Here is a 20978-nt window from a genome sequence, read left to right as displayed (position 1 = left end):
TTTTTTAATACTGGTAGCCAGATTTTGTTCATTTTCATGGTTTCTTGGAAATTGTCCACATGCTTTTGGATTTCAATTCTCTTCTTTCATCGCTCTTTGAAAAAAGCCAAGCAAATCAGTAAATTCCATTCTTAAACAACATTTAATTACAGAGGGAAACAAAACCCTAGGACACAGGCTAGGCTGAAGCCGCGCATGCGCCTGGCCTCCTCTCTTGGCTCCTCCTCCTCGCCCCTAGAAGTAGCCAATCAGGAAGGAGGAGCGCGCCTTTTTCCGTGCAGACTTGCTACTCCCGGCTTGTCAGGGAGAAGCCGAGGCCCCGCCCCCGCTTGCCTGGAAGTGGCCAATCAGGAAGGGCGAGCGCGCGCCTGCTTTCTTGCTTCCCCCGGCTTGTCAGGGGGGGAAGCCGAGGCCCCGCCCCCTTTTGCCCTGAAGGAACCAATCAGGACGGGAGAGCGGGAGCGCGCGCGCACGCTCGCCCGCCTGTGCCAGAAGGGGGTGTGACAGCGAACCCGGGAGAAGTCAAAGGGGGGGAAGGGAGCCTGATAATGGCGGCCGGGAGCAGAGAGCGCCGCGGCGGCTCTGAGGTAAAAGGAAAGAGAATGAAACAGGGGGAGGGCACGGGCGGGCTTGGCTTGGCTTGGCGAGCCCTGCAGGGCCGGACCTGCGAGGAGCCGGCTGGGAAGCGTGGCAGGCCCAGAAGCCTGGGCCTGGTCCGTGTTTTGGGCCTGAGAAGGCTTGGGCTGAGGGAGGTCTGAGGCTTGGTCGGCTGCCTGAGTGCGGGAGGCCCAAGAGGGGCAACCGGGGGGGGGGGGGAGGCCTTCCCCTGGTGGCAAGCCTTGCTGGCGCCTTCTCCGAAATGGAGCCTGCAACACCGCCTGTCCCTTGGCAGCCCTTGGACTTCAACCCCCACAATTCCTCCCAGCTCACGCTGGTTCATGCCTGTGATAGGGTTTTCTTTCCACCCTTTCCAAGTCCTGAACCGGTGCTTGGTTCATATTCGTGATCATATTCCAGGATCCAGAGATTATTTCACCTTGCACTTTATGAGACTGATATTGATTGCAGTTGTTTTGTTCCTGCAGTTACTGTTGCATTTGATTGATTTTAACCACTGGGGTTTTATGATGATATGATGTTGTTGCTGCTTTTGTGTTATTATTTATGCACATGTAGTATTTTGTGCATTTGTTAACAGGAGCAAATTACAGGGAGCGGATAACCCCTCTGTTTAAACAGCTCCACTGGCTCCCGATAAATTGCCGCTCCCAATACAAGGTGCAGATTACCTATAAAGCCCTAAACGGTTCGGGACCTTTATTATTATTACTAGCTGTCCCCTGCCACGCGTTGCTGTGGCCCTGTCTGTTGATCTGGAAAATAAAGTAATGAGAAAGTGTTGGTTTCTAATATATGTAATTTCTGTATGTTTGTGAGTAAACAGTATTTCTTGCTGTTTCTTTGTCAGCGTTGATGTGGAGAGTGTCTGGTTTGCCCACCCTGGAACATGCAACATATTATTGTCCTTCTTTAGGGATCCCTTTCAAATCTATTATACTATATCTCTGTTTGTGTGAATCATATCTATCTATATCTCTGGCTGGATGGCTCTTTGTCAGGAGGGCTTTGATCCCTTTTTCTTGCCCTGGTAAAGGGAGTTGGACTGGATGGCTTTAAGTATTTTCTGTTGATCAGGGGGTTCTGTGTGGTAAGTTTGCCCCGATTCTGTCATTCTCTTTGATTGTAAGTGAACTGTGAATCCCAGTGACTACAACTCCCAAATGTCAAGGTCTGTTTCCCCCAAACTCCATCTGTGTTCATATTTGGGCGTATTGAGTGCTTGTGCCAAGTTTGGTCCAGATCCATCATTGTTTGAGTCCACAATGCTTTCTGGTGTAGGTGAACTACAACTCCCAAACTCAATGCCCACCAAACCCTTCCAGTACTTTCTATTGGTCATGGGAGTTCTGTGTGCCAAGTTTGGTTCAATTCCATCGTTGATGGAGTTCAGAATGCTCTTTGATTGTAGGTTAACTATAAATCGCAGCAACTACAACTCCCAAATGACAAAATCATAATTTTTTGAGTCATGGTCACTCCTTGTGTTGTGAGATGTTTTGTTGCCAAATTTAGTGTGATTTCGTTCATCGGTTCTTTTGTTTTTAAGGTACTCATTATGCACAGAGCATATATATATATATATATATATATATATATATATAATTAACTTTATTTGTACCCTGCTAGCATCTCCCGAAGAACTCGATGCGGCTTACAAAGGCCAAGGCCTCAAAACACAACATCACAATACAAAACCTAAAGCAAATTAAAAACAGTTAAAGCAATATTAAACAACAAGCAATAAACAATACACCAAGACACAATAAAACTGGGCCGGGCCAGAGTAATGGGTACAGAATTAAAAGTGCTGATGTGACAGGTGATATGTAAGGATTAAAAGGGTAAGTGCAGTTTGCGGCAATCTTAATTCTAATAAAGTGCTTCTGGGACTTGTTATTGGAGTTTTCCTAATCGGGAAAGGCACATCGGAACAGCCAGGTCTTCAAGTTCTTTCTAAAGACTGCCAATGTAGGGGCCTGTCTAAGATCTTTGGGGAGGGTGTTCCAGAGTCGGGGGGCCACCACAGAAAAGGCCCTGTCTCGCGTCCCCACCAAACGCGCCTGCGACGCAGGCGAAATCACAAGCAGGGCCTTTCCGGATGAATGAAGTGAGCGCGTGGGTTCATAAATGGAGATGCGGTCACGCAGGTAGGATGGTCCCAAACCATTTAGGGCTTTGTAGGCAAGCACCTGCACCTTAAATTGGGCTCGGAAAATAAACGACCTTCCAGTCTTCACGACCGCATCATCCCCTACGAACCAGCACGATCTCAAAGATCATCTGGGGAATCTCTTCTCTTGCTCCCACCTCCATCTCAGGCACGGTTGGTGGGAACAAGAGGGGGGCCTTCTTGGTGGTGGCCCCCTGGCTCTGGAACTCCCTCCCCAAGGATAGTCTAGCACCCACCCTGTCCACCTTACGCAAAGTTTTAAAGACGTGGTTGTTCTGCTGTGCCTTTGACTAGACAACCCCCCAAAAATCTTGTCCATGCATAGAATCATAGAATCAAAGAGTTGGAATAGACCTCATGGGCCATCCAGTCCAACCCCCTGCCAAGAAACAGGAATATTGCATTCAAATCACCCCTGACAGATGGCCATCCAGCCTCTGTTTAAAAGCTTCCAAAGAAGGAGCCTCCACCACACTCCGGGGCAGAGAGTTCCACTGCTGAACGTCTCTCACAGTCAGGAAGTTCTTCCTCATGTTCAGATGGAGTCTCCTCTCTTGTAGTTTGAAGCCGTTGTTCCGCGTCCTAGTCTCCAGGGAAGCAGAAAACACTTTATTATTGTTCTGCACTTAAATTCATAATGTTCTATTCTCATACTGCCCTCTATTTTCACTGTTGTCATGTGATCAATACACTTTATCCATCAGTCCTATCCTCACACCTGTCCTTGCACCAGTCCTCCCACTCATACCCAGAAATTGATTGTTATCATAGAACTCATTGTTTGTTAGCTGATGTTTTGTTTTTATATCTTGTTATAATGATGTTTTATTTTGTTTTATGTTGCAATTATATATTTTAATGTGTTATTTTATTTTATTATGTAAGCCGCCCCAAGTTCCTTTGGGGAGATGGAGGCAGGGTAGTATTATTATTAGTATTTATTTGCAGCTGTGATGGTCTGGATGAAGGCAAACAAATTGAAATTGAATCCAGACAAGACAGAGGTACTCCTGGTCAGTCAATGCAATTTGCTGGTCAACTTGCTTCTTATCATCCAAATAACTGACTTCACACAGTTGTTTCTGCTTCAACAGCGGCTCTTACCTTTATTTACATTTCATTCATTGCAATAACACTTGTTCGCAAGGTCTCAATTCAAGAGAGAAGTGCAAAGAGACAGAACAAATGGCGTCTGCTATATTTATACCCTACTGTTATCAGTTCATTAATTCACGAGGTCCCAGTGGCGCAATGGGTTAAACCTTTATGCCGGTAGGACTGAAGACCGATAGGTCAGAGGTTCAAATCCGGGTAGAGCACGGATGGGCTCTCTCTGTCAGCTCCAGCTTTCATGTGGGAACATGACAGAAGCCTCCCACAAGGATGGTAATACATCAAAACATCTGGATGCCCCCTGGACAACGTCCTTGCAGACGGCCAATTCTCTCACACCAGAAGCGACTTGCAGTTTCTCAAGTCGCTCCTGACACGGAACAAAAAATCCAGTGTCCTAGTCTATTGCAACATCTTCCTTGTCCGTTTTAAGCATGCTTCATAATGTTCCAAAGATGAAGTCTTTCACAGGTAGTAGCATGGACATTTTAAACCTGTACAATATGTGCCCAGGAGAGCTTTTGCACAATTAAAACTTGTGTGCCAGCTGTGCCCATACCTCGGAAAGTCAGACTTGGCCACAGTAGTCCATGCTCTAGTTACATCCCGAATAGACTACTGCAGTGCGTTCTAAGTGGGACTACCTTTGAAGGCTATTCAGAAGCTTCAAGTGTTTTAATGGGCGGCAGCGAGATTACTCACCAGAGTGGAGTACAGGGAGCATACAACCCTCCTGTTATCTCAGTTGCACTGGCTGCCAATTTGCTACCAAGCACAATTTAACTGGCTTTATCCTATAAAGACCTAAACAGTTCTGGCCCAGCTTACCTGTCTTTAGGTATCTCCCTCTATGAAACAGTCTGAATGCTAAGATCTTCTGGGGAGGCCCTGCTCTCGATCCCACCCCCTCACAGGTGCGCCTGGTGGGGACAAGGGACAGGGCCTTTCAGTGATGGCCCCTCGACTGTGCAACCCCCTCCTTAGTGAAATCAGGTTGGCACCCTTCCTCTTGTCCTTTAGAAAAAAAAGTTAAAACCTGGCTGGGATCAAGCGTTTGGGGAGTAGCACAGGGTTAACATGCAGATATGAAGTGAATGGAATGTAACGCAGTTTGGAATAGCTTCTGGACTAAGATTTCAGGTCTACGTGCAATGTTTAACAGTGTATGTAATGTATTTATATGTCATTGTTTTTATGACTTTTTATGATGTTAATGTATATTGTAAATTGGACTTGTATGTTTTTATATTTAATGTGACACTGAATTATTGCCAATCTGGAGGCCGCTCTGGGTCGCCTTCGGGGTGGAAATAGAGCAGGGTAAAATGCAGCCAATAAATACATAAATAAATTCTTAAGCAAGGCTTACTCGGTTCTCGATTGGCAGTTCTGCCAATCCCTTCCACTGAAATGGAGCCTACAGCACCTCCTGTTCATTGTCAGCTTTTCTGGGCTTGGGGAAGGCACTTCTTTTGGGACTGCCAGAATCCCCCTATGCTGCCGGGGAGGGGGGGCGGCACTCTGGGAGTAACTGTCCAAAAAGAAGCACCTTCCCTGGACTCTGGGATCCCTTCTACACCGCTGTATACAATCTAGGTTATCTGCTTTAAACTGGATTATATGGCATTGTAGACTAAAATAATCCAGTTCAAATCAAATAATGTAGATTTTCTGCTTTGATAACCTGGATTATCTGGCACTGTGGGAGGGCCCTGGGTATCTCGGGAATTTGACCAAGGACCGAGTGTGTATGTGTGCGCACATGTATGCTTTCCAAATGTCTTGTCACCCCATGGGTTCCATAGGTTTCTCTTAGGTAAGGATTGCCCAGAGCACTGTACACCGAGTCAAGGCAGTCTACAAAGATGGGGTAGGAGGAAGAGAATTGGAAATAGAACAGCCCTGCTCTTCCTGTCGCTTTTGGACAGGCTTGAAACCGACAGGCAAGAGTGTGTACTTGACACAGAATTAAAACAGACTCCCAGCTGAGGACTGTAGGTTAGTCATCTGTGGCAATCTCATCGGGCTTCGGAGGCCCCTTCCACACAGCTGAATAAAATCCCACATTTTCTGCTTTGAATATACGGCATTATGGACTCCGATAACCCAGTTCAAAGCAGATATTCTGGGTTATATGGCTGTGTGGAAGGGCCCAGAGTGTGAGGCTCCACCTACGCTGCCATATAATGCAGTTGAACTGCAGTATATTATCATGTACTGTAGACTCATATGATCCAGTTTAATACAGTTAATCTGCATTCTGAAACTGTGTCACATAGCAGTGTAGATGGGGACTGGGTTTAGCTGGTGAGTGGGCTCACCCACTTCTTATATCTTCCCTGCAGAACCATAGATCAAGCTGATTGTTCTATTGTTCTTACTCCCATACATTGAAAGGATCATCTGCTAATTTCCTTAGAACTGTTAAAGGCCAAGCTGACTGTTTACCTCCTCCTTGACCTTATTGGTACAACCTGTCGCCAGTCCTGATTTCTTGATTATTTTATGGGTGTATCATCTATTTTGTACCATTGGCAGCTGTTCTTGTTTGTTTACAAACTTGAAGTGTGAATTTGAAGTTTTAAATCTGTGTATCCTTAAAACCACCAGATCCTTTTGATCTTAAAAGCTAAGCAGGTTTATCTCTGATTAGTACTTGGATAGGAGACTGCCAACAGAAACCAGGGCTGTAGATTACATTTCAGATTGAATCTACCCCCCCCCCCCCGAGTATTCATTGTCTAAGAAAAACCTATGAAATGTGTGTGATCACCAATCACCATAAGATGGTAGCTTGAAGGTACATGCACATCCTTGATGTGAGAAAGATATTCTTACTGAATACAGTTTGCCTTGCTTCTGTATGCATACAGCTGCAGTGAGAACATAGAACTGCAAAGTAAGCAGCAGTGGCATCTTTGCCAACTTCAGAAGGGAAATTGGACTCCTGTACCTTTTAATAATCATTAAAGATGATCCAAGTATATCACTGGCTGCCTTCCTTAAGCACAACTAGTCAAAATAGAGCAGTTTTGGCCTCTTCCCTCTGATTTTTTTTTTTGTTACATAAAACTCAGGCAGTACTGTACTTGCATTACATGCAAGAACTGTTCCTTACAAGTGAGATGGAATGAGCAGTGAAAATGCATCAGCTTACATAGTGTTCTATTAGGTTGTGGGAACTGAACACCTTGAAAACATGAATTGTTATCTTTAGAATAATATAGTAAAAGCAAAGCTGTGTTAGCGATACTTGGGTTTCTAGAATCCAAAGTATAAATTTAAAAACCTGATATTTTACCAGTTAAATAGATATATCTGATGAATATGCTTTAGTACTATGCATAGACTAAATATGCATAGTGAACAATGTTGCATCTTCAGAGTATACAGACAGATGTGGGAGAAGGCTCTGAACAAACGATTGAGAAAGCAAGAGTTTACTTGTAATCCTAGTTCCGCAGTTGCCAGCTTGTTTGTATACAAACAAAGGTATTTTACTGACTCTGAAATTCAGTACATTAAGATTTCCAGGAGTCACCTGTCTATAGGTTACCCAATAGAACTTGATAGTCAGGTTTTCATATGAGTGATCTAATACAGTGTTCTGTTATCTGCCATATTTCTGACAGCTGCTTTTACCTGCTTTCCTTAGATTCAGCAGCATTTGTTGCTGGCTTGATTGATTCCTGCCGATAGGTCTCAAACCAAGCCTTTTCTAGTGTGAAGGTTAAAATGTACCTTCCCCTGCATTTGTTCTTGTCTGAAATACAAAAAAGCATTATTATTTATTTCCTACTTGTATGCAAGATAGTTTCCGTTTTGTAGTTTTTTACTTTATTTCTTGTCTTTAATATCTGATCACTCTGTTTCTGAAAGGTAGTTGATAAATTGTTGTTGGAAAAACAGAAACTTTTGTGTTAAACGATCAGAGCTGGAAATGCAATATATGGGTATATAAGTAGTCCTGCGTAATGTAATCTGAAATTACTACATGTTCAGCACCCACTGGTATCAGAAAAGGCATGCATGGTGACTTGCAATTGGATGGTCATCACAAAATGAGGCATAATGCCCATTTGCAGCATTTTGATGCTGATGTATTTGCTGTTTTCTGTGTATTTCTTTGCTGTATTTTTGGTAGAAGGGCACCTCAATGTACTATGCAAAATGAAAAACATAGAAATTTGAAAAAAATGATAGTAATGTAAGCAGTTGCATCAGCATTGAAATAATAGTCTGCGGTTGTATTCTATAATCCAGGGGTCCCCAAACTAAGGCCCGGGGGCCGGATCCGGCCCCCCGAGGGCATTTATCCGGCCCGCAGGGTGTGGAGAAGGTGGGGGAGGCTGCGGGTGAAGCAGCTTCGGGGCCGCTTCATCCTCCTCCTCCTCCCTGGGTCAAGCCAGCTTTTCTGCCTTTGGGAAGGGGCCACGAGCTGCGTGCATCCGCAGAGCAAAGCCAGGCGGAGCAGCAGCCGCGTCCCAGGCATGGTGCGCCTCCCGAGCCTCTGCCTGTCAGAACGGGGACTCCATGGGCTTCCCTGCAAGGCAAGGCAAGGCAAGGAGCAGAGGAAGGGGGTCAGGGCGGAGGGAGCGAGCGAGGGAGGGAGGGGTCTCCTTCCACCAGTGAAGCACCCGCCAAGACCCTCCTCCTCCTCCTCTGCTGGGCAAGAACCCCCTCCCTTCACTCACACACACAGACATCATCTTTGATTTTGGGCTGTATGGCTGTGTTCCAAAAGCATTCTCTCCTGATGTTCTCTCTTTGGTTCCATCCTTCCTTGTCTCTTTCCTTCCTTCCCACCCTCTTTCTCTTTTTCGTTCCTTCTCTCCTTCCTTCTTTACCTTTCTTTCTTTCCTTTTCTCCTTCCCTCCTTCTTTCCCTCTCCCTCCCTCCTTCTCTCCTTCCTTCAATCTCTACCCTTCTTTCTTTCTTTCTTTCTTTCTTTCTCTCCTTCCCTCCTTTTTCCCCTTCTTCTTTCCTTTTTTCTCTCTCTTTCTCTCCCTCCTTCTCTCCTTCATCCTCTACCTTTCTTTCTTTCCTTCCCTCCTTCTTTCCCTCTTTCCTTCTCTCCTTCCCTCCTTCTCTACCCTTCTTTCTTTCTTTCTTTCTTTCTTTCCTCCCCCTTCTTTTTCCCCCTCTTTCCCTCTTTCTTTCTCTCTTTCTCTCCCTCCTTCTCCCATTCCTTCATTCTCTACCCTTCTGTTTCCTTCCCTCCTTCTTCCCTTCTTCTTTCCCTCTTTCCTTCTCTCCTTCCTTCCTTCTCTACCCTTCTTTCTTTCCTTCTTTCTCTCCTTCCCCTTTCTTTCCCTCTTTCTTTCTCTCTTTCTCTCCCTCCTTCTCCCCTTCCTTCATTCTCTACCCTTCTTTCTTTCCTTCCCTCCCTCCTCCTTCCCTTCTTCTTTCCCTCTTTATTTCTCTCCTTTCTTCTCTACCCTTCTTTCTCTCCTTCCCCCCTTCTTTCCCTCTTTCTTTCTCTTTCTCTCCCTCCTTCTCACCTTCCTTCTCTACCCTTCTTTCTTTCTTTCTTTCCTTCTTTCTCTCCTTCCCTCCTTCTTTGCCTCCTTCTCTCCCTCCTTCTTTCTTTCCTTCCTTCTTTCCCCCTTTCTGTGTATGCGTTTTGTGTGTGTATATGCATAGATGTGTGTGTTTGTGTATATATATATATATGGTTTTGCGCAAGTATTGTAATGTATTTTTGGGGGGATGTTGCTTTTTAAGTCTCTTCCGCTGTGTTTTTCAGTGTTTTTATGAGTGATAGTCACTTGTTGGCCTGATAGATGTATTTTGTCCAAATTTGGTGTCAATTCGTCCAGTGGTTTTTGAGTTATGTTAATCCCACAAACGAACATTACATTTTTATTTATATAGATTTTTCAAATTATAATCCGGCCCTCCAACAGTTTGAGGGACCGTGACCCGGCCCTCTGTTTAAAAAGTTTGAGGACCCCTGCTATAATCAGTCAATGAAAAAAAGATTTGGCAACTTTGTTTTCAAGCCCTGCTTCAAAGTGAGCCAGAGGAAGAATCATATGCTTTCTGTGCAAAGTAGTGACATCTTCACTAAAAGGAATTTGATTTTCATGTGTGCCAACCTGATGGAATTTTTCTAAGACACACGGAAACATCATCACACCGTATCGTTTGAACAAGATTATACACAGTCTTTAACCTGGTCCATGTAAGATACCTTTGTAATGAACATCATAGCAATTCATTCGCAAAATCTTATTTATGTTGGGGGTTTGTTCTTTTTTATTTTTTAGATACCTTGACCTTGAAGATGGTGAGTAGCCAGCCAAAGTACGATCTAATACGGGAGGTTGGTCATGGCAGCTATGGTGTGGTGTATGAAGCAGTAGTGAGGAAAACCTCTGCCCGTGTTGCAGTGAAGAAGATTCGGTGCCATGCTCCAGAGAATGTAGAACTAGCCCTGCGTGAGTTTTGGGCACTTAGCAGCATCAAGAGTCAACATCCAAATGTTATCCATCTGGAGGAATGCATCTTGCAAAAAGACGGTATGGTGCAAAAGATGTCCCATGGTTCCAACTCCTCACTTTATTTACAGGTAAATGGGATTGATTGAAGCAGAGTTGACATAATGTTTTAGAAATAAAAGATAATGATCAGCTTTTCATTTATAAAGCAGAGGAAAGGAGAATTGAGGTTTGCATGTGTCAAAGTGCTGCTTAGGAAGGAATATGTTGCTTTACTGTGTTTCTTTAGTTTTAGAAACTCTAGATGATTTCAGAAAAATCATGCCAGTAAATATGAATCTTCATGGAAAACAAGTAAAGCAAAAGTAAGGCAGGTGCTTGATCTCAGCAGAGTCAATTTGATATGTGTACAATTGGAAAGACAACTTTCTAATGTCATCTGTGCCTGAAAGAGGAACTAGGTTTAGGGAGCTAAGCAAGCACTCAAAAACAATAGATAATGTTGCACCAAAGACCGAGAAGTATCAGCAGTTTGTCCAGATGCTTTATGTGATAAGAACACTGCTACTTTCAGGCCCATCCTGGGTAAAGAAACCTTGCTAAGCCTTTCAAGAGATTTTGCAAGGGAAACTCATAACTATACCAAGAAATGGTATGATCAGTAGTAATAAAATGTTACATGTACAGTTCACTACTTCAAGGCATGATTGTGTAACAGCACTTGAAAAAGAAAAGAAAGAATAGATAGCTATAATTATAAACAAAAGTTCCTCTCACAAACATAATATTTAAAGCATTCTTCCATATTTCCATCTTCTGAAATATCTTCCCCTTATTTTGACATCACGAACAAAATTTTGTGGGGTTTGTTTTTTTTTTTTGTAGCCAGAATAGCAAATTGAGCATGCTGCATAATTTTCACAGTTATTTGCAAATAGCTGCTAAGTGCAGTGGTTCTCAACCTGTGCATCCCCAGATGTTTTATTTAGAACATTTGTATCCGGTCCTATTCTCGACCTCCAAAGAGGGACTCAGGGCGGCTTCCAACAATATAAAAACACAAATAAAATACACAATTACATAAAATGATAATAAATATACATTTAAAAACAGTTAGCCAAGTTTAAAACGTGCTCCAAATCAGTCCAAAAAATGTGGTCCATACAATCTCATCTAATCCAATAAAAACTGTCTATTCTGTGAATGCTTTCTCCCACAGTCAAGTCTTAAGTGACTTGCAAAAAGTCAGGAGGGAGGGGGCAGATCAAACCTCTTTAGGGAGGGAGTTCCACAGCCAAGGGGCCACCATGGAGAAGGCCCTGTCTTTCATCCCCACCAAACGTGACTGTGATGGTGGTGGGACTGAGAGCAGAGCCTCCCCAGATGATCTTAAAGTCCTTGATAGTTCATAGGGAGAGACACGTCCGGACAGATAAAGTGTTTTGGCCTTCAACTTCCAGAAATCCTAACAGCTGGTAAACTGGCTGGGATTTCTGGGAGTTGTAGGCCAAAACACCTGGGGACCCACAGGTTGAGAACCACTGTGCTAAGGGATCTATATGCATCAACAGTTAATGCCTGGTAAATTGGGAACACTTGATAATAACAGTGAGAGTCTCTAATTTTCTGTAATTGTGCAGATTGATCATTTTGTTAGATTAGTTGATGGCATATAGTTGGAGACAACTGTGTGCTTTAGTTTTGTGTTAATTCATTTTCATTAGCAAAGGGAAAAATCAAACCATTCAGTGGTATTGTCATTAAACCATGGCTAAGGACAGTGTTTATCAATTTACCCCATAGTTCTTATCCTGCAAAATAGAGGCCATGGTTTGAAGTGGATTTATGAAGTAATTACAACCGCGACCTCTGAGGTTATTTGCACCATATAATGCTGAGCAGATGGAAAATGAGCATCTACCTTTATTTGATCGTATGTCTGGAATTTCGAACCATGGTTTGAATTCTACACAACATTTAGTAGAATCTATGGTATGATGTAGCATTTGAACTTAGCCTATGTTCTCATTGAAGGGGTTGGTTGAATGGACGTGATGATGGCTGTTGATGCATACTGTCAGTGAATGTCTCTTGAAAATATTTCTTAAAGTAGAAATTAACTTGAGTGCAGCAGGAATAATTCTAATATGTACACTAAAATATGAAACATTGAGGTTTTGTTTATTCATCTGCTTTCTCACTTGAATCCCAATTGCTGAACATATCTATGAAATGTTCTATGTTACAGCTTGTGGAGACTTCTTTGAAAGGTGAAATTGCCTTTGATCCCAGAAGCGCCTACTACCTTTGGTTTGTGATGGATTTCTGTGACGGCGGCGATATGAACGAATACCTCCTATCCCGAAAGCCAAACCGGAAGACCAATACCAGCTTTATGCTTCAGCTCAGCAGTGCCCTGGCTTTCCTGCACAAAAACCAGATAATCCACCGTGACCTCAAACCTGACAACATCTTGATTTCCCAGAGCAGGACAGATGCTAGTGACTTAGAACCTACTTTGAAAGTAGCAGATTTTGGACTAAGCAAGGTTTGCTCTGCTTCAGGACAAAACCCTGAAGAACCCGTGAACGTCAACAAGTGTTTTCTTTCTACAGCGTGTGGCACAGACTTCTATATGGCCCCTGAAGTTTGGGAAGGCCATTATACAGCGAAAGCAGATATCTTTGCCTTGGGGATTATAATTTGGGCAATGTTGGAAAGGATCACTTTCATAGACACGGAGACAAAGAAAGAGCTGCTGGGAAGCTATGTCAGGCAAGGGACCGAGATTGTGCCTGTCGGAGAAGCGTTGCTAGAAAATCCGAAAATGGAACTGCACATTCCTGTTAAAAAAAAGACAATGAATGCTCGCATGAAACAGCTCATTAAGGAAATGCTTGCTGCTAACCCACAAGACCGCCCAGATGCTTTTGAATTAGAACTCCGGTTAGTCAAAATTGCTTTTAAAGACAGCAGTTGGGACACGTGACCTCCAATGTACTTTTCCCTGTCGTGACAGAGTTATGTCTGTAACAATGGTGCAGCAATTTGTGGAGGTAAAAACCAGACTGAGACAAATGTAACATGTCAGGGTTTCATGTTTATCTTTTCCCATCGCATTTCTCTTGAGTTTTGTAAACTAAGCTTAAGGTAGCCATTCTGGTTTCATTACCCACGTATGTATTATTTCTAAGCCACTGCCATTGTAATATCCACCTGGCCAGGAAATGTGGCAGGTTAAGTGGCTGCTTTCGAGGAGTACCTTATGGAATATTTTGTACATTCCAGTTTCCTGCTGCAAGTTTGGAATGCCCACAGAAGAAAAGATTTGTATGCTGGCAATGCAAATCATTCAGCTTTGTAGAACAAATGTGTATATATTTATGTCAGTATGGGTGACTTGACTCCCTCCATTTTCCATATGGTCAAAATATGCCCATTATTTATCTTGTCTCGTATAGAATTTGGGTGACCGTCACTCATCCATGAACCCCTAGTATATTACCAGTGTGTCATTTCATCTAAAGAGGAAAAAACATGGTGGCATAAAATGTGGCAAACAAATGAGATTCAAATATTCCTGCTTCTTGGCAGGGGGTTGGACTGAGTGGCCCAAGAGGTCTCTTCCAACTCTTTGATTCTATGAAAGGGAACCTCTGATTCAAATGTTGGGCTCCTGTGGAGAGAATCTCTTAGGCTGGAAGGCTACAGTATGATGGCATATTCCAGTTGTTGAATGCCAGCACCTTGGTTAGGTCATTATCCTTTTGGCTTCGTTTTTCTAGGCAGTTGAGCAGCTCTTTGTTAGACCATAATCTCTAAATATCCCTGTTTCAGCATTATTTAATTCAGAGTACTTACTTGATGACTTAAAAAAATAAATGTAAATCATAGTAAAGAAATCTCAGTGTTCTGTGGAAACCTTTGCAAGTACGCCCCATCTTATTTGTTGTCCTGGCATAGAGGCTAGTTGTGTTAACTGTTGCCCTTCCTTTTAGTAGATGTTATTTCGGTTGCTTGGTAGTAGTGCTCTTTATGACAGAATACTTGTTTCATTTCCATTGGAAAGGAAATAGATTCTGAAACCTTTGTGTATCATTGAATCCCCCAGATTCTTTACTGATAAAATATTGCCAATTTAGGTGGGTGAGTGTTTCTGCACAAAATAATTGCACTTGTTGTTCTGCGCTGAGTCCCCCCCCCCCCTTAAATTATTGACAATAGATACAGAACACACAATTCTGCCGCCCCAAGCACAAAGAGCAGGGTATGGAGGTGATATGGTCCGTGTGCCCTTTTCTCATCCATCGTGGCATTTTTGTGCTCCTGCTAGTATGTTTTCCCCCTGAAGCTATTACTCTTTCCTGGCTTCTGCTCTGAAGTACTAAGAAGCCTTCCCCTCCTCCAAGTTCCTGGTGTGAATTTTGCACCTTGCTCTCTGTGTCTGGGATAAAAGGAGTTGCACTTTTCAGTTTGTTTCTGCTTGGCTGCAGACAGGAGCAAAACTCTGATTCAGGAGTAAATAGGGAACTCCTGTAGCGGAAGACAAAACAATGTGTGTGTTCATTTGTTGTTGAAAATGGATTCAATGTTTAGGTTAAAATAGTTCTGATGCTATCAGCTACAGCCTTCATAACAGAAGGTGAACTGACCTTTGTTTTCTCATCAAGTGCACTGGAACTGAACATACACTGTCGTCCTTATATGATTACAATGAGAAAATGTGTTGGTTTTATTTCTAATAGAAATACCCATATTGAAGAAGATGCCTTTCAAGTGACTTAAAAAAGAATCACATATCCCTTTGCTCACTATATAGTTATACAGAGCAACCCATTATCTTTTGACCCAACAGCAAATCTTAGGCGATCTGTCGGACGTACTTCCAGATCTCCAAGGGTTGCAAAGTGAACCATTTATAAGACCTTCAGGAAACATTTAGATTTAAAGCCTTTTTGAAGATTTAATGAAATCTGACTAACAACCTATAGTTTCACAAAGGGGAATGTCAACTGCTATCAATTGGCATGTCTCTGGCTGGCTTCCCAGTGTCATGCCCGTCCTTTGACAGCAAAAGTAAGGCTAGGTAAATATGCTCCTTACTCTTTAAAGCACCAGTGTGCCTTTAGAGACAAGATTATGTAGTGAGTAGAAAGGCAGTTGTAAAGGATATCCTGGCATTCAGCAGTTTCCGTAATATGCATGTCAAACAAAAGCATATGAGCTGTAAGAGATTGGCAGTCATTGATGATTCAAAAAAACCTATCTAATCGGATTACTGTGTGCTATTTCTTGCAATTCAGATTCTTCTTACATAATAGTGCAAAAACTTGGAGTATTTAAATACATATTTATTGCACAGTAAAATTCTTAATGCCAAAAGTGCACTGGTTTCTTGGTTTTTAAAGTTGGGGAGGCTTCCCCAGGTCACCTCCCTTCATGGTGCTTTGCCTTTTGGCATTGAATGCTAACTTAATGATTCCATTCCTTCTCCATTGAATAACTGTCTCTGAGATCTGTGTGTGTGCGTGTGATTTTTGTTGTTGCTTAGGGTTTTTTGGGGTTCCTGTAAAATCTCTGAAATCAACACTTATTGTAGCAGCTACAAAACAATCCACCAGCGTAACGAAAGTTGCGATGCTCATCAGCACTTCGGAAAGCAAACTTTCAAAGTTTTTCCTTACAAATTGTAAACTCTATTTTGTGAAGAATTTATTAAAGGGGGGGGGGGGGGTGGTTGGTTGTGTAATTTATTAAGTTCATGCCTTTTTAGAAAAGAATAAAGTCTGAATTGAACGAAATCCTCAAGTTTAAGTGTAGTGTTTTGTTGTTGTTTTACAGAGCTACGTGTTTGTCTTTCATTACAATATAACTTTATTTCCCATTACAGTTTTAAAAAAATATTTTTCTTTAAGGTTAGGTGAAGGTTTTCCCCTGACATTAAGTCCAGTCGTGTCCGAATCTGGGGGGTTGGTGCTCATCTCAGTTTCTAAACCAAAGAGCCGGTGTTGTCTGTAGATACCTCCAAGGTCATGTGGCCAGCATGACTGCATGGAGCGCTGTTACCTTCTCGCCAGAGTGGTACCTATTGATCTACTCACATTTGCATGTTTTTGAACTGCTAGGTTGTCAGAAGCTGGGGCTAACATCAGGAGCTCACACCGCTCCCCAGATTTGAACCTGCAATCAGCAAGTTCAGCAACTCGGTGGTTTAGCCCACTGTGCCACCAGGGGTTTCTTTTTTTCTTTTATTTTATCATAATTTAATACATTTGTTATCCATCGTTTGTTTTACAGCAGAAACATAATATTCAATACAATCTACCATACATTAACTTTGTCATGTACTGTTATTTTATGCTTCTACATATTTTCTATCCCTCACCACCGTGCTTCCCTCCTCCTGAGCCACTGCTTTAGAATCATAGAGTTGGAAGAGACCTCAGCGGCCATCCAGTCCAACCCCTTATCAAGAAGCAGGAAAATTGCATTCAAAGCACCTCTGACAGATGGCCATATAGATCATCCGTTCAAAATTTCAATTCCTGTCACGGAGGTAATTCTCAATCTTTCTTTTTGAACCATTTTCAATAAATTTTCATCATCAGAATCACTTTTTTCCCATATCCCTCGTTTAACTTTTAATCGAGCTTATCATTTATTGCCAATTTCCATACTTCCTTATATTTATTTATTTACGACATTTATATGTTGTAAATAAATACCACTCCTCTATTTGTATATTTCTTTCCCTTTTCCACTTTCTTGCTGTAAGCAATTTTGCTATTTTTAATAAGTTTTTTATTGCATCTTTATCCTCTTTTTTCAGTTGTTTTTTGTTTGCTTTGTTCCGTTAGAAATGTAATATAAGTAACTGGTTGCCCTGACACGACAAATAAATAAAGTTGTTTATTATTATATCATGATAATAACGCCATACCAGGACTTCTATTTTAATGTTCATTATATCCTCTAAAACTTTCCCCCCAAAATTACTTACATATTTACATTGCCACCACATATGTATATATGTCCCTGATTCTTGGCATCCTCTCCAGCAATTTTTTTGAATAGTTTTTATTTATATTCTCTAATCTTTTTGATGTTAGATATAATTTCCATATTGATAACCTGTATTGATAAATTTTCAAATGTCTTTGTCTCCATTGCAATTTTGTGTGATTTATTGCCATAGCTTTGTTATGGATGTTCATCTGAGTTTGCCTTCTATTTTCATTTCTGGGCAAATTAATGAAAGCGACTTTCTATGAGCAAAGATGAGCCAGCTAGGAAAATGCCCTTTAGGTGCCTGTATTCTTTAGCAGTGAAGGTTGAAGACTTTATAAAACGACAACTCGGGATTCCATAGCATCAAGCATCATGTCTGTTCGAGTGGGATCAAGCTGCATCTATTCTACCATGTAGCTACACCATTTGGGAGCATACAACTCCTCTGTTGCGCCAGCTCCACCAGCTGCCAGCTTGCTACTGGGCACAATTCAAAGTGTTGGCTTTAGCCTTGTTGTTCATTCGTTCAGTCGCCTCCGACTCTTCGTGACCTCATGGACCAGCCCACACCAGAGCTCCCTGTCGGCCGTCACCACCCCCAGCTCCTTCAAGGTCAGTCCAGTCACTGCCATCCATCCATCTTGCCCTTGGTTGGCCCCTCTTCCTTTTGCCTTCCACTTTCCCCAGCATAATTGTCTTCTCTAGGCTTTGCTATCTCCTCATGATGTGGCCAAAGTACTTCAACTTTGTCTCTAGTATCCTTCCCTCCAATGAGCCGTCGGGCTTTATTTCCTGGAGGATGGACTGGTTGGATCTTCTCGCAGTCCAAGGCACTCTCAGCACTTTCCTCCAGCACCACAGCTCAAAAGCATCTATCTTTCTTCGCTCAGCCTTCCCTAAGGTCCAGCTCTCACATCCATAGGTGACTACAGGGAATACCATGGCTTTGACTAGGCGGATCTTTGTTGCCAGTCTGATGTCTCTACTCTTTACTATTTTATCGAGACTGGACATTGCTCTCCTCCCAAGAAGTAAGCGTCTTCTGATTTCCTGGCTACAGTCTGCATCTGCAGTAATCTTTGCGCCTAGAAATACAAAGTCTCACGGCCTCCACAGTTTCTCCCTCTATTTTCCAGTTGTCAATCATTCTTGTTGCCATAATCTTGGTTTTTTTTTATGTTTAGCTGCAACCCAGCTTTTGCGCTTTCTTCTTTCACCTTGATTAGAAGGCTCCTCAGCTCCTCCTTGCTTTCGGCCATCAGAGTGGTGTCATCTGCATATCTGAGGTGGTTAATGTTTCTTCCAGCAATCTTAACCCCAGCCTTGCATTCATCAAGCCCCGCACATCGCACAATGTGTTCTGCATACAAGTTAGACACTAGACACTATGCTCCTATTGATGCAGGGATTTTGGCCTGCATCAATAGGAGCATAGTGTCTAGATCTAGGGAAGTAATGCTACCCCTCTATTCCGCTCTGGTTAGACCACACCTGGAATATTGTGTCCAATTCTGGGCACCACAATTGAAGAGAGATATTGACAAGCTGGAATGTGTCCAGAGGAGGGTGACTGAAATGATCAAGGGTCTGGAGAACAAGCCCTATGAGGAGTGGCTTAAGGAGCTGGGCATGTTTAGCCTGAAGAATAGAAGGCTGAGAGGGGATATGATAGCCATGTATAAATATGTGAGAGGAAGCCACAGGGAGGAGGGAGCAAGCTTGTTTTCTGCTTCCCTTGAGACTAGGACGCGAAACAATGGCTTCAAACTACAAGAAAGGAGATTCCATCTGAACATGAGGAAGAACTTCCTGACTGTGAGAGCTGTTCAGTAGTGGAACTCTCTGCCCCAGAGTGTGGTGGAGGCTCCTTCTTTGGAAGCTTTTAAACAGAGGCTGGATGACCATCTGTCAGGGGTGATTTGAATGCAAAATTCCTGTTTCTTGACAGGGGGTTGGACTTTATGGGCCATGAGGTCTCTTCCAACTCTTTGATTCTATGATTCTATGACCCCTGTGACATTCCCTCACAACCCCCTCAGGGGTCCCGACCCCCAGGTTGAGAAACACTGTCATAGGGCGACAAAGAGGTGTGGCCTGAATTTTGTAAGATTATTCATTTTCTTGAGATTCAGATGCTGCCTAAATCCCATGCCTGTGTGCATCAGCTGCCAAGACTTGCCATATACAAACACACCCTGCCTGCCCTTGCTTCAAAGCCCTTCCTTTTGTGTACTCTGGGCTTTGTGTGGTTAGGGTTGAGAAGTTATTTCCCCCTTCTCCTTGTTTTGGTTGTGTTTGCTTTCGAAATGCATTTCAAATGGTGCTCTTCCATCAGTGCCAGCCAATCCGCTTTTCGCTCTCGAAAACTGCAGAGTAATGAAAGGCGGTTACTTTCTGTGGTTAGCCAGATAAACTTTGTCTGAGGGGGAAGTTCAGTCGCTGAGGCCACACCTTGGAAGCACTGCCTTACGTAGAAGCCACACTGTGTTCCCCAGCACTACTCAGATCAAAATCTGTGCCAACATTTGCCAATTTGAGCTTTGAACCATCTTGATCTGCTTCAAAGGAAGATGTGAGGATGGTGCGGAGCATTTCTCGGGACTGACTAGTCTGTGTGTGAACTTGCTATCAGGCCCTGGGATTTTTTGCACCCTTGGGTCCTTGTGCTTTTCGGCTCCACTGCTCTCAAAGGACTCCCTTCCTAGGTGCGGATTTATGCCTAGCTTTGGGTTGGTCATTGCAACGGATTCTAAACCCAATCAACAATTGAACCACACAGTTTACAGACACATGCAGTTTGGGAGTTCTCCTGGATTCATCACTGAGGCTGATATTCAACCTGGGGATCACAACCAGACACAGTGAAGACATCTGCCCTTGCGCTATGCTACTCTGCTGCTGAGTACGCATGCCCAGTGTGGAACACATCTCACCACGCTACTACAGTGGATGTGGCTCTTAATGAGACATGCAGCATTATCACGGGGTGTCTGCGCCCTACAACACTGGAGAAACTACACTATTGCACCACCTGACATCCGCTGGGAAGTAGCAACCAATAGTGAAAGGACCAAGCCAGTGACATCTCCAGCTCATCCCTTGTTTGGGTATCAGCCAGCATGTCAACGACTTAAATCAAGAAATAGTTTTCTACTATCTACAGAGACACCCGCTGGAGCACCCCAGCAAGCGAGAGTCCAAAAGTGGCAGGCTCAAACCCAGAACCTCAATCAATGGCTGATACCAAATGAGAGACTCCCTCCTGGGCACACAGAAAACTGGGCGACTTGGAAGGCGCTGAACAGACTGCACTCTGGCACCACGAGATGCAGAGCCAATCTTAAGAAATGGGGCTACAAAGTGGAATCCACAACATGCGAGGGTGGAGAAGAGCAAACCACTGGCCACCTGCTGCAATGCAACCCGAGCCCTGCTACATGCACAATGGAGGACCCCCTTGCGGCAACACCAGAGGCACTCCAAGTGGCCAGATACTGGTCAAAGGACATTTAATCAACAACCAAGCTTGCAAACTTTGTGTTTTGTCTGTTTGTTTTGTTAAAAAATGTAATACAAATGTCTGGTTGCTCATGACACGATAAATAAATAAATCACTGAGCCTGGAA

The 20978-nt window shown here is 43.2% G+C and overlaps 1 protein-coding gene across 1 annotated transcript; it reads left to right on the top strand.

Annotated features, from left to right (window-relative positions):
• The first annotated feature begins 468 nt into the window (after window positions 1–468).
• Window positions 469–16145, top strand: PDIK1L (PDLIM1 interacting kinase 1 like). The gene is made up of 3 exons (XM_060784463.2): window positions 469–587; window positions 10174–10475; window positions 12593–16145. Exons 2-3 carry the CDS (start codon window positions 10191–10193, stop codon window positions 13331–13333), a joined length of 1026 nt encoding a protein of 341 aa, XP_060640446.1. The 5' UTR covers window positions 469–587; window positions 10174–10190; the 3' UTR covers window positions 13334–16145.
• The last annotated feature ends 4833 nt before the right edge of the window (window positions 16146–20978 follow it).

The sequence above is a fragment of the Anolis sagrei genome, chromosome X (genome assembly GCF_037176765.1).
Source record: "Anolis sagrei isolate rAnoSag1 chromosome X, rAnoSag1.mat, whole genome shotgun sequence".
Taxonomy (NCBI): Eukaryota; Metazoa; Chordata; class Lepidosauria; order Squamata; family Dactyloidae; genus Anolis; species Anolis sagrei.
The sequence above is the reverse complement of the archived record's forward strand: the minus strand, read 5'-3'. Positions and strand labels throughout refer to the sequence as shown.

Excerpts from the sequence above, each read along its gene's own strand:
- PDIK1L (XM_060784463.2), top strand. The coding sequence starts at position 10,191 with ATGGTGAGTAGCCAGCCAAAGTACGATCTAATACGGGAGGTTGGTCAT. Across the intron at positions 10,476-12,592 it reads ACTCCTCACTTTATTTACAG|CTTGTGGAGACTTCTTTGAA; the intron begins GTAAATGGGATT and ends TCTATGTTACAG.